This window comes from Panthera uncia, chromosome X (genome assembly GCF_023721935.1).
Source record: "Panthera uncia isolate 11264 chromosome X, Puncia_PCG_1.0, whole genome shotgun sequence".
NCBI classification, from domain to species: Eukaryota; Metazoa; Chordata; class Mammalia; order Carnivora; family Felidae; genus Panthera; species Panthera uncia.
Genome location: NC_064817.1, coordinates 26003089 through 26017238, shown reverse-complemented (window position 1 = coordinate 26017238; position 14150 = coordinate 26003089). Strand labels below are relative to the sequence as shown.

General features: G+C 39.0%; 1 protein-coding gene across 1 annotated transcript in view; it reads left to right on the top strand.

The window, feature by feature from the left end:
* The window catches only part of DMD (dystrophin), a 1998908-nt gene that overhangs the window by 1464640 nt on the left and 520118 nt on the right, over positions 1 to 14150 (top strand). The window contains exon 53 of the mRNA XM_049644567.1: positions 623 to 834. Within this exon, the coding sequence (XP_049500524.1) occupies positions 623 to 834 (212 nt within the window). The remainder of the gene's footprint in view (positions 1 to 622; positions 835 to 14150) is intronic.

Below are 14150 nucleotides of genomic sequence, written 5' to 3'. Positions count from 1 at the left end.
TCTTTGGGTCACTGGAGCTTTATCCCACTAGGAAAACTCTGGAACCCTTGTAAAACACATGCTCCCCAGTTACATACCCTGGTATGAATGGGACTCAAATATTCATGCCCCAATACCTACCATTGCTTCTTCCTTACAGGCTGCTCCTGGGAGGTGGGGCGACGGAAACCATCAACTCCCTGGTAGATCTGGCCGGCCACTCAGATGGCAAAACAAATTCTTTGGGGCCCCACAAAGCCTTTAAGGAATGAATTTCCAATGCCAGTGTCAGAAGTCAGGTTGTTGGGCTCTGAAGTGCTAAGGGCAAGGCAATTCAGGCGTTCTGCTATCGTACCTTTCTAAATGATTATTCATATTTGACTCTGGGGATTGGGAACAGACAGAGCTGAATATTTACATATACTACTGATGTTCTAGGTCACCTTCAGGAAGATAACTTAACCTCCTGTTTGCCGCTGAACAAGAAAGGAATTCGATTGTCCCTTATCCTAGCTGTAACACGATGAACAATGTTTTAAATGAGTGATAGAAAGAGTGGGGCAATCTTTGAATGTTAAAATTCAGATGTCTTCTCCAGACCTGCATTCACTCCTATATATTCATTTTTTTCCTTGTATTCCAGTTGAAAGAATTCAGAGTCAGTGGGATGAAGTACAGGAACACCTTCAGAACCGGAGGCAGCAGTTGAATGAAATGTTAAAGGATTCCACACAATGGCTGGAAGCTAAAGAAGAAGCTGAGCAGGTGCTGGGGCAGGCCAGAGCCAAGCTGGAGTCATGGAAGGAGACTCCCTACACAATGGATGCGATCCAAAAGAAAATCACAGAAACCAAGGTTAGTATCACAGATATGTCCTTAAAAGAAAATACCAGTTGTACTGGATAAAATTATAATACGGATGAAAATTGAATGATTTTTAAGGTAAGTGTATGAAAAGAAAATTGCGTTTAGGCTGAAATGAACAGTAGACTTTTCAGTCAAGGTAGAGATTAGAGGAAAATTGATGGCTGATAGCAAACTTAAAATTAATTTTGTTTAATCTGGATATCATAGGCTGCTTTTCATAGCACACCATTTTTTTGAGATCGCTTCATAGCTGATGTCCATACTTATGTGGTAGCATGAAGGCAGTGGGTTGGGATTACTTCCTTCGTAGAAAAAGGAACAGGTCTACTCCTTCCTAAGTAGGGCCCTGAGTGGAGAAGGGAGGAGATGTGTGAGGTAAGGCAAGGGTAAGGTGTACTCTCACTTTCTCCTCCAGGTCTTTGACCTCCAGACCAATCTCTCTACTTCTTTGTCTTCCTTCTCTTCTTCCTCTTCTTTCCCCCCAAAACTCCATCATGTATCTGTCCATCTCGTGATCTAGAGCTCTCTGGGATACAAGAAAGAGAACTGGGACAGGAAATAATATTTGTTTAATGGCCATGTTTTATCAAGCATCACGCATGGTGCTTTCGATGCATTTAATTCTCTCCAACCTCATATTTATGGGTCAGTTGGGAAAGACCTTAAATGCTAAGCAGAGAAGTAGCACAGTGGGAACTTGATTAGATTGAATTTTTGATTAAAACCCTCTGTAGACTTTTTTTTTCTGGTGGAAAAAGGCCTTCTGCTAAACAATTGTCTGAATCACAAATTAGCTATGTCATCTGAGAAAAAGAGCCTTACATTGTGGTTTTCTTGGATGAAGTGGCTTCCATTTCTAAATTAGTCAGTGTTTAGGCTGTGCCGAGCTACATAGCATATGTGTTTGTGCTAGGTTTATTTAAAAAATAAACCCTTATTTCTCAAGAATTTAATATAATGATTAATTCCTTGGTTGTGTCATAGTACAGTGCAGGTTGAAGAGTCCTTCCTGGGAGCGCTCTCATAAATAGTGACTTGAGGAATCCAGGCTTTTCCAATTTTGTGAAACTGTCAGCTTGCACTCATGGCTGCCCCAGGTCACTGCAGGAGAGTGAGAGAAAACGTGGCCAGTTTACCCAGGGGGTTCTATGGACAGGCCTGGAGATTATGTACATCATCACTTCCACCCACATCCCATTGAGCAGAACATGCTCCCAATTTAACATCAGGAAGAGTAAATGGGAAAAGTGAGCTAGTGAGTTTTTAGCCAGACTCTGCCGTAGCTACTTCTCCAAAGGACCTGAGCTGCTATGAGGACAAGATTTTTGTTTACATGACAAGAATGTTAGAAAGTCCCATAGGATTTTATAGGCTTATCATTAGCTCTGTTGGAAGCAATTATTTCTTTCACGTGGTAGGTACATGTGGCCACTGAGATTTTCTCCTTGGGGTGAACATAGAAGATGTAGGAATTTCTAATGATGACGTTCCCAATTCTTGGTTTGACTATGGGAAATATAGAATTCACGTAGCTGCTCTTGAAGGCTGTGGTCTTACCCATAAGGTATTCGGTATGCTATGCGATTTGCTTTTCCTCTCCAAAAATTGAGGATTCTACGAATCTAGCAGATCTTGAAACAGAGTGGTTAACTGGTGGAGAGGAATTAACAAGGGAAAAGAGTTTGGACTGGACCCTTGAGTTGGAAGAGGGGAAGAAGAGATGACAGGCATATAGTGATAAATTTGATAAGGACAAGAAGACTCTGCAAGTTGGCACATGAGAAATCTTAAAACCTACAAGAATCTTAAAGTGATGGCAAGAGTGATTAGGGTTTTATAGCTCTTAGAAAAGGAAGGGGCTTAAAAATAAGAGATGAAAAGAGTTGCAAAAGAGAATATGAAAGGATAAAAGAAATCAATTTCATCGTCAAAATAAGTAATGTGTTTTAAATACCTAAAACAAAGACAAGATGATGTTATAATCGCTCTCCTTGTCATACTTTTAAAATAAAAATTTTGCTTTTGAATTGTCTTTCTAAAATGTCATGATCAAAATGGCTCAGCCGTTATCTATAGAAACTGATGTTTTTGTTTGTGTTATATGTTCAGGAATTAAATTATATATATATATATATATATATATATATATATATATATATATATTGGGGCACCCGGGTGGCTCAGTCGGTTGAGCGTCCGACTTTGGCTCTGGTCACGATCTCACGGTTTGTGAGTTCGAGCCCCGCGTTGGGCTCTGTGCTGACCGCTCAGAGCCTGGAGCCTGCTTCGGATTCTGTGTCTCCCTCTCTCTCTCTGTCCCATCCCCACTCATGCTCTGTCTCTCTCTGTCTTAAAAATAAATAAAACATTAAAAATAAATAAATTAATTAGTTAATTATACTATCGTTCCCTATTTACAGGTGAGAAAATTGAAGGCCAGAGAAGTTCAGCAACTCCTCTTCAAAATCACAGAGTTAGGATGTGCATGCATAGCACTTACTCTTGTAGATGACCTCACATATGTTCTCTTCTGCCCATTGTCTTCTATGTGGCTAAGGCAAATCAAGAAGACACTGTAAAGATCAGAAAGGGAGACACCTGTCATTATGAATTGACCAATAAGATCATATAAGCCAACAGGCAGAAAATGAAAATAATGAAAATAGTACACAGGGAACAGGTTTTCATATTCTGTTTTACTATGAAAAGCTAAAAAGACAATTGCAAAGTATATCCCCTTTTTTAATGGAACTACAATTTTTAATTCTTCTAAAAGTCAGAGAACATAGGGCTGCCCGGGTGGCTCAGTCGGTTAAGCGTCTGACCTCAGCTCAGGTCGTCATCTCATGGTTCATGAGTTCAGGCCCCACGTCGGGCTCTGTGCTGACAGCTCAGAGCCTGGAGCCTGCTTCGGATTCTGTGGCTCCTTCTCTCTCTCTGCCCCTCGCCCACTCATTCTGTGTGTGTGTCTCTCTCTCAAGAAAGGAATAAACAATAAAAAACATTTAAACGTCAGGAAGCATATAAAATGGAGATCTGGCCCTGATGTCTAATATGTTATCACTACTGAGTGGTAATAGTTGGCTTATCACTTACAATCGCCTTTTAGGAAGAGAGGGTAAAAATAGACATAAAGAGGCATTGGATAATTTGAGCAGGATCTCCTTGCTCCATAAACCCTTTGGGAGTCTATGTGCCTAAGATCAGAAGCGAGCTGGTGAGCCTGGTGAGGCAGTCATCAAGCTGTGGCTACAGAGGTGGAGAGCTGTGATTGAAGCAGGCAGCCTCCCTTGCAGCAGCCCTCACTGTCACAATGCAACGGTTTCAAAGGCAAGCCCTAGTAGGATTCTACTCTGAAAATTGAAGCCCGTCGCCATACCTGAACTAAAGAAAAATTCGTCTACCGTTCTGATATTTTGATGATTCATAATTGCTCATCTTGGCCCCTAATCTCTGCCATTTATTGTCTACATATCTTAATTGTCCTGTAATGTGGACAAAATTTGGAATTCTGATTTCAACCTTGGTATCATTGTATAAATATTTATATGTATTTCTCTATATAACGTTTAATAATTATCATTTTAAATTATTTTCAATATCTCATTAAGGCCCATCCTTAACCACTTCCTTACCGATTGGACATTCAGGCAGCCTCGTCCTCTGGGTTAAAAAAAAAAAAAAAAGTAGTGGAGACAAAATGGGGACAGTAATCATCCCTTCACAGAATAGGAATGAAATCTGAGATAACATCTGGGGAAAGTCCCTCTTGAAAGCACGGTGTGGCTGGAAGGAGACAGCAGCAGGACAGTCTAGATTTGTCCAAAGAACAAGCTGTAGATAGCCCATCATGTCAATAAGTAGTCAGCAGGTGGTTAAGAGATGCCCATGGTATACGTATAATTTCTCTCCGGTATATCCCGTAACTTTTTGGAAACATAAAAAACATAATGGGAGTTAGTAGTTGATTTTGTTAACCACCTGGCTTCATTTGACCTTCTCCATGGCCCTAATAAAACAATAATGTTTTTTTGAGATGGAAAGACAGATGTCAGGGAGAATCATACAGGATTTCCATTCTAATCAAGCTCCCTTCCAATAAGCTATAACAGAATCCTATGAGAGATGCTGCCATTTAACTTTCACAAGCAGTAAGATGGTGTGACATTGGCACCTAAAACTGCTAGCACTGGTCATCATGGGACTATTAAGATCGGTCCAAACGTGGCAATGAATTCTTTGGAAAAATTATCTCTTGGTGATTTTAAGCTTTCTTTTCCAGTGTCAAGAGAGATTTACCCAGGCTCAGAGTTTTCATTTATTTTTTCCCCTTTCAGCTCTTGAAAGAGAAATTCCTTTTTTGTCTGCTTTGTGATTGCTTTTGTGTCAAATTCAGCATAAAAGCTTTTCAAATGTGACGGCATTAGCTGTTTTGTGCTTGGCTGAGCTAAGAGTACATGAATTCAATAGAGAAGTGAAATCTTGTTTGAGCCTAGCTGATTTGGCTCTATAATACTTAAAACTATCTGAGGCGAAAAATCCAATAATTTATCAAATTAGTAAATAAACATTTCCAAGGCTGCAAAATAGATGTTTTGAAGACGTTCTTTAGGGAACTTGAAACATAGATACACTGTAATCGTGTAACTACTTTAAAAAGTTGTCCTGATTATATATAGTAAATACAGTAGTTCTTTGAGGGTGTCCAATTATTTTACTAGGAGCGAAACCGCTGGAGAGCTTTTTCAAATATGGAAGTAGAACATTGTAGTTTTAATTATTTGGGGGGTAATGGGTGGTGTTAGACAATATCCTAACCTGCCATAAGGATACGCACAGTAGTGGAAGCTGAATCCTTTTTCCACATGTTTTATTTACTTTTTGATGTGCACAAAATTAAATCAGCAAATTGATTAACGCTGGTAGTTGGAGGTTTGGATTTCTGATACTGTAATGCAAAAATATCAGAAATCTTCTTGCCAGGACCTGCCGCGGTTTCACGCATTTTCTTTATTCCCTTTTGTTCTCTCCTAAAGCTTCCACGTGATTAAGGAGAAAGAATCAATAACCTGATAGTACTTTTCCTCCCAAAGTATGTAGGAAGCTATTAAAGTTTTCAAAGCATACAACCAGAGTGCTTCGTACATCACTGATGGAGCAGAAGAAGTAATGGGCTAGTGTCCCCAGGTACTGCTATACTATATAAATATTTAATGCAGAGCCCCCAAGACTTGAATAGCATTATGTTCTGATTACACCATGTTTTGCCTTGTTTCCCTTTCATAGTTTAACTTCTATCATGCTTGAAAATATAATGTACCAACTGTGTAAACTCACTCCTCCATAAAAGCAACAAATTGCAAAAATGGTCAAAATTGCCTTCTCTGAACTCTGGAAATTAAGCAAAGGTTCGCAACATTATATAAACTGCTGAACTTCAGTAAGAAAAGCAGGGTTTGAGGCTTTTTAACTTGGCTGATTGCCATCGCTTTCTCCCAACTGCATCGTAGCTTTGAGAATCGGCAGCCTTAGGGCCACCAGAGAGGAAAGACCGGGAATGGACTTCATCAGAAAGACCCCTTTAATTCTCAGAGCTTTATTACTATTTGACCTGTCTTGCGGCTCCCTAGAACAAACCTCTACACAAGGCCTTGTCATTATTTGGCCTGACTTTGCACGAACTCCCCAGAAAAAGCCCTATCCTCACAGTGTTTATCCAAAACAACCAGCAACATTGTTTAAATAGTAACTGCCTGAGACTGTGATACCAGTTGAGATAATCATGGTCTAGAGAAAAACTGAAAAGGCAGATCTGGGGAATGAGATGTCCCCAGAGGTCCTTGAAAAGCTCTGACATTTTCCTGGGGTATCTAGAAAGCTACATGCACATCTTGCCAAATAGAAAATATCAATAAATGAATACAAATTACAAACAGGAATCAGATAGAGATTCTGGAGTGTGAGAGTGTAATGATTGAAATTCTTACTGGAGCGGCTCAACCTCAGAGTTGAGCTGTCAGAAGAGTCAGTGAACTTGAAGACAGGTCAACGGCAATAATCCACACCAAGAAAAAGAGAGAAGGAAAATAATTAAAAATACAGGAAGTACATCTGACAGAATTGAGGGGAGAAATAAACAATTCACCACAAACAAAGGCTTCAGTCTCCTACTTTGAGTAATGGATAGACTGAGCAGTAGATCAACAAGGAAATAGTAGACTTAGAAAGACCCTGTGAATTAGCAAGACCTAGCACTCTTCTGTAGGACATCCCACTCAGTAATAACAGAGTATACATTCTTTTCAATTGCACATGGAACATTCTGTAGGATAGATGATACACTAGGTCACAAAAGAAGTCTCAATACATTTAAAAGGATTATAATCACATAATGTAGGTCCTCTAGCCATAAGTAAACAAAATTAAAAATTAATAAAAGCAAATTTGGGAAATACGCCAATATGAGAAAATGATACAGTACATTCTTAAATAACCAATGGGTCAAAAAATAAATCACTAAGGAAATGCAAAAATACTTTGAAATGAATGTAAATAAAAACACAACACACTGAAACTTGTGAGGTGCAACTAATGAATTTTGAGAGTGAAATTTATAGCTATAAATACCTCACTTAAAAAAGAAGAAAGATCTCAAATAAGTAACCCAATCTTCTACCTTAAGAAACCAGAAAAAGAAAATTGAACCTAAAGCAAGGAGAAGGAAGGAAGGAATAAAGATTAGAGTGAAATCAAGGAAATAAAGAAAAGAAAACTGAGGGAAAATCAAGAAAATTAAAAGTTAGTTATTGAAAAGCTCAACAATTTTGACAACCCTTTAACTGGACTAAGAGAGAAGAGAGAGAAGGCTCAAATTACTCACCGTAGGAGTGAAAGAGGATACAATCCTACCAAACGTATAGAAATAAAAAGGATTATAAGAGGATGTTATGAATGGAAGATATAAGAAATATGAATACACCTATAACAAATAAAGAAATTGAATTGATCATTTTAAAATTTTCCCAAAAAAAGACCCAAGACCAGATGGCTTCACTGGTGAACTTTACCAAATATTTATTTTGTTTTAATTTTTTTTTTTTTTTTTTTTTAGAAAGAAAGAAAGCGTGAGCAGGGGAGAGGGGCGGAGGGAGAGAGAGAATCCATGCTGGGTGCAAGGCTCAATCCCACAACCCTGGGATCAGGACCTGAACTGAATCCAAGAGTTGGACACTTAACTGACTGGGCCACTCAGGTGCCCCCAAGATGAATTAATACCAGCTTTTCCCAAGCTCTTCCAAAAATTAGAAGAGAAAGGAATACTTCCCAGCTAAAAATATCACCAGAAAAAAACTACAAACCAATATACCTCATGAATAGAGACTCCAAAAGCCTTATGAAAAATACTCTCAAACCTAATAAAGCACCATATTAAAAGGACTGTATACCATAATCAAGTGAAATTTATTCCAGGCATGCAAAATTAGTTTAACATACAAAATTGAATCAACGTACAGATTTTCCTTGACTTACAATGGGGTTGTCTCAACAAACCCGTCATAAGTTGTAAATATTATAAACCAAAACTGCATTCAATACACCTTACCTACCAACCATCACAGTTTAGCTAGCCCACCTTAAACATGCTCAGAGCATTTGCATTAGCCAACAGTTAGGCAAAACCACGTAACACAAAGTGTATTTTATAATATACGTATTTTATAATATAAAGTGTTGCATATCTCATGTAAGTTATCGACTACTGTACTGAGAGTGAAAAACAGAGCGGTTATATGGGTACAGAAAGGTCAGAAGTGCATCGCTTGCTCCCCCTCATGATAACGTGGCTGATTGGGAGCTGCGGTTCACTGCCACTGCCCAGCGTCAGGAGAGAGTATCATACTGCATGTCGCTAGTCTGGGAAAGGATCAAAATGGAAAATTCAAAGTATGCTTTCCACTGAGTATCTGTCACTTTCACATCATTATAAAAGTTTTAAAAAGTCATAAGTCAAACCATCATAAGCTGGGGCTGTCTGTAATGTATCCTATCAGTAGAATAAAGGGCAAAACCCACCTGGTCATCTTAATAGTTGTAGAAAAAGCATTTGACAAAGTCCAAAACCCTTTCGTGAAAACACACGCGCGCGCGCACACACACACACACACACACACTCAACAAATTAGAAACAGAAGGTGTTGTAGGTTGAATAGTGTCTCCTTAAAAAGACGTGTGGAAGACCCAACCCCTGGTACTTATGAGTGTGTCCGTATTTGGAAATAGGGTCATTGCAGATGTGATCAAGTTCAGATGAGGTCATACTAGAGTAGGCTGGGTTCTTAACCACATATGGCCGATGTCTTTATAAAAGGAGGAAAAGAGGCATACACAGAGAGAAGAATGTCACGTAAAGACACTGACAACAGAGCAAACACTGTGTGACAACAAAGGCAGAGATTAGAGTGTGGCAGCTGTAAGTCAAGGAATACCAAGGATTGACTGGCACCCCCAGAAGCTGGAAAGAGGCAGGGAAGGATTCTTCCTTATAGGTTTTAGATGGAGCATAGTCTGCTGATACCTTAGTTTGGATCTATCCTCCAGAACTGTGAGACAATACATTTCATCATTTTAAGCCACCCAGTTTGTGATACTCTGTCTTGGAAGTCCTAGGAAACTAATACAGAAGGAAGATGCTTCAACCTAATAAAGGGCATCTAAGAAAAACCTACAACTAGCATCATAGTAAAGAGAATGAATGCTTTCGCCCGTGATCATGAACAGGGTAAGGATGGCTGCTCTAGCCATTTCTATTTACCACTATACTACAAGTTCAGGCCAGGGAAACTGGGCAAGAAAAATAGATAAAAGTCTTCTAGTTTGGAAAGGAAAAAGTAAAACTATCTATTTGCAGATGACATGATCTTACATACAGAAAATCCCAAGGAATATACCAAAAGAATACTGGAACTAATAAATTCTGCAAGTTTGCAGATTGCAAGGTCAAAATACATAAATCAGTTATTTTTCTGTACATAGGCAGTGAATAACCTAAAAAATGAAATTCAGAAAACACTCCATTTACAATAGCATCAAAAAATAAAACACTTAGGAATAAAAGAAACCCAAGACCTGTATACTGCCAACTACAAAGCACTGTGGAATGAAATCAAGGAAGATCTAAATAAATAGAAAAAATATCCCATGTTTCCGGATCAAAAGACTTAATATTGTTAAGATAGCAACATCCTCAAATTGATCTGCAGACTTCACGCGATCCTCATCAAAATTCTAGCTGGACTTTCCGCAGAAATAGTCAAGTGGCTCCTAAAACATATACTGAAATGCAAGGGACAAAGAATAGCCAAAACAACCTTGAGAAAACAACAAAGTTAGAGGACTCACAATTCCCAATTTCGAAACTTCCTACAAAGCTACCGTCATCAAGACAATATGGAACTGACAAGAAGATGGCACATAGATCGATGGAATAAAATTGAAAGTCTAGATGTAAATCTTTGCATTTCAGGTCAATTGATTTTTCACATTGTTAAGACTTGTTAAGATTGTTAAGATGGGAAAAGAATAGTCTTCTTTTTTTTTAATTTTTTTTTTAACCTTTATTTATTTTTGAGACAGAGAGAGACAGAGCATGAATGGGGGAGGGTCAGAGAGAGGGAGACACAGAATCCAAAACAGGCTCCAGGCTCCGAGCTGTCAGCACAGAGCCCAACGCGGGGCTCGAGCTCACGGACCGCGATATCATGACCTGAGCCGAAGTCGGACGCTTAACCGACTGAGCCACCCAGGCGCCCCAAGAATAGTCTTTTTAAAACCTTGTGCTTGGATTATTAAATATTTGTATCCACATAATGAAGTTTGACCCTACCTGACACCATACACACAAATTCACTCAAAAATGGATTATCATAGGGCAAAATATAAGATTTAAAAATCTTACAAGATAACATAGGAGTACGATAAGTTAGGTAATGTTTTCTTGTATATACATGATACCAAAAGCAAGAGTGACAAAAGAAAACATATGTAAGTTGAACTTCATCAAAATTAAAAACTTGTGCTGCAAACATTGTCATGAAGAAAGTGAAAAGACAGCCCACAGAATGGGAGAAAATATTTGCAAATACCAAATATGGGACGTATGTCCAGAATATATACAGAACTTTAGAACTCAACCAGAGCAAAAATACAACCCGATTATAAATCAACAAAGGATTTTAATAGACTCTTCTTCAAAGAGGAGGTACAAATGGCCAATAAGCCCATGAAAAGATTGTCAACACCATTAGTCGTTAGGAAAATTCAAATGAAAACCACGAGATAACCACTTCATACTCACTCGGATGATTAAAATAAAAAAAGACAGTAATGAGCGTTGACAAGAATGCGGAATAACTGTAACCTCGTCCATTGCTGTCGGGAGTGGAAAATGGTACAACTCTGGGAAAAAGTTGGGCATTAACACGAAATTACTATCTGACCTGACAATGCCATACTCAGGTGTGTATCCAGGAGAAATAGAAACATACATGGCCACAAAACCTTTCTACAGATATTGGTAGCAGAGTTATCTGTAATAGCCAAGAAGTGGAGAAGCCTCACATGTTTGTCAACTAATGAATGTTTTTTTTTTTTTAAGTGTGGTATATCCGGCAATGGAATACTATTTGGCGATAAAAATTAATACAGTACTGGTACCTGCTATAACATGGATGAACCTGAGAAACGCGATGCTAGACGAAAGAAGCCAGTCACAAAAGATCACATATTGTTTGAGTCCATTTGTGTGAAGTGTCTAGTAAAGGCTACGGGAGAGAGAGAATGGGCAGTGGAAAGTGACTATTGACGGGTACAGGGTTTCTTCTGGGTTTGAAGAAAATGTTCCAAAACTAGATTGTGGTGATGGCTTCCTAACTCGTTGAATATACTAAAAACCACTCAATTATACACTTAAAATGGGTAGATTTCATGCTACGCGAATTGTTTCTCCAAGTTGCTTTCAAGAAGTGTGCCTATGTGTCCTTAAGATCCAGATCTTTTCTTGATTCTTCCAGTTTATAAACTGCTTTGGAAACATAGTTTCTCCACATGTATTAGCAACAGAACCTATTCTGTATGAGTTATTATACTAGCTTATTCTATCCCTGACCCTGGCCCCAGATTATATAGATATAATAGAATTGCCCTTCTGGAGATAGGGTTGTACCTGACTAGATGTATCTGTCAGGATGGTCTAAGTCGTACTACAGTAGCAAGATCCGTGTGTAGAGGCTTAACACAAAGTTTACATTTTGCTCATGTTACGTGTCCATTGTGGATTCGCAAGAGGGTTCTACTTAGCTTACTCACGCAGGGACCAAAGCTGATAACAGCGGAGTCTTGATACATACTTCCGTGATTCAGGAGGCAGGGAACATGAATGATGCCATCGGTTCATACAACCTCTGCCTGTAAGTTACAAGTAGTCAAAATCAGTTACACAGCCGTCCTTGACTCAATGGGGGTGCACGTGGCATGATAAGGCCCCGATTGTTCATGGAAAACAACGTCTTCTACCACAGGAGGCTCACGGGGTTGGAAACATAGCCAGGACAAATGCCACTTTCTGAGGATCTGTCCTCTGGCATTCTCTCTGGAGTCATTTCTACCCGACCATTTCCATACCTTCTCAACCAGACTTCTCTTAGATGCCTGGAGAGGCTGGGTGATTTCTTAATTACAACACTACTTACGCCTTTTAATAAAGTCAGCAAATTAAAGAGAGAGCCCAGATAAAGAGAATGCTTTCTAAAATGTCATAATGAAATTAAGGTAATGAAGTACCTTGCAGGGCTCTCCTCCCTTCATTTCGTATAAAACTTATTCCAAAGAAGCCAGAAGAGAAATGGGGCCTGAAAGTAAAGAGGGAGGAAAATAAATTGTATGCCATTAGTTTAATTATGAAAATTCATTACATGAAGCCATGTAAGACAGAAAATAATGGAACTCTAATGGGTTGGCCGATAACACATTTACTAGCCTGCTCTCAGCTTGTAGTCATTGTTGAAAGGACAAAAAAGTAACAACTTTGGTATGTAGTCCTCAAAGCTATTGAAAAGATTAATCATTTCCAGTAAGCTGGAAAATGAGGGCCATTTTCTTAAATAGTATCCCCTGTATAGACTGTTACCTTCTGAAACAGAGTTGGTAATGTCAGGGGTTTAATAGATGAATCTTGAAGTTAATGGTGAGAGGCTTTACTTTTGAAATAGCTTCCTTACAGATATTTTAACATTTCTATTATAAATCCATAAAGAGGTTTTGTAGGTCATTTTAATTCACACAAGCAAGCAAGAGTGTTTCTTTTTCCCAATAAAGATTTGCGGAATATTAATTCATACTTAGGACTAAATTGTTTAGTGATTTTTTTGAATAAACCAAATCTCGGTTTTTTTTTTCTGCTGTCTTTGTTTGGCAATGTCTTATTTTATTATACACAATAACTTTCCAATCATGCTATAATCACCAAGGAGACTATTGTATATTCTTCAGTGTCCAATTATAATAAACCCAATCATTTGCCTTAAATCCCTCTATATGGAAGCATATCTTCTTTAACTAGATTGAACCCTGAATATTGGAGTCGGGAAACCTGCATTTTGGGGACCCCTCTTTCACTGATTGGCTTTGTCACCTTCAGCAAGTCACTGAACCTTTCGGAGGTTTTGGATTATCATATGAGCAATGATGGGATTGGGTCAGAGGAAAGGAAATGGAAAGGAGTTAACAAAAGATGAGAGTGGATGCACAGGTGCGGGTTCTAGATTTGAGCGCCTACTAATCTAAGGAGAGAGGTTTGGACTTTGACTCGTAGGCAACAGGGAGCCATCGGAAGGGTTTACCGGAAGGGTTTACCGAGTAGTAACATGGTTCCATTTGCATTTCAAAAATATCACTTGAGCAGCTGTTTCCCCGGGTGGAGGGGCTGGTTTGACAGTGGAGGAAGTGAGTCAGTATAAAGGTGGTCGGAGAAGCCAAGTGAGAAATGGTGACAGCCTAAATGCAGGCAGTGACAGCGGAGGTCGATGACTTGCTGTAAAGGAAAATTGTGATAAAACCACTCTGCGCGTGTGCTCCCTGCCTTCTCTTCCACTGAAGGGTGAGTATGTGCGGGTGGAGAAGGTTGGGCTAACGACAGAACCTTGGAGAACATCAACATGTAAGAGAAAGACAGAAAAAGAACAACTTAAGCCATAAGAGATTATGGAGGAGACTCATAGAGAGGGGGCTAAGAAAGGATGGAACCTCCA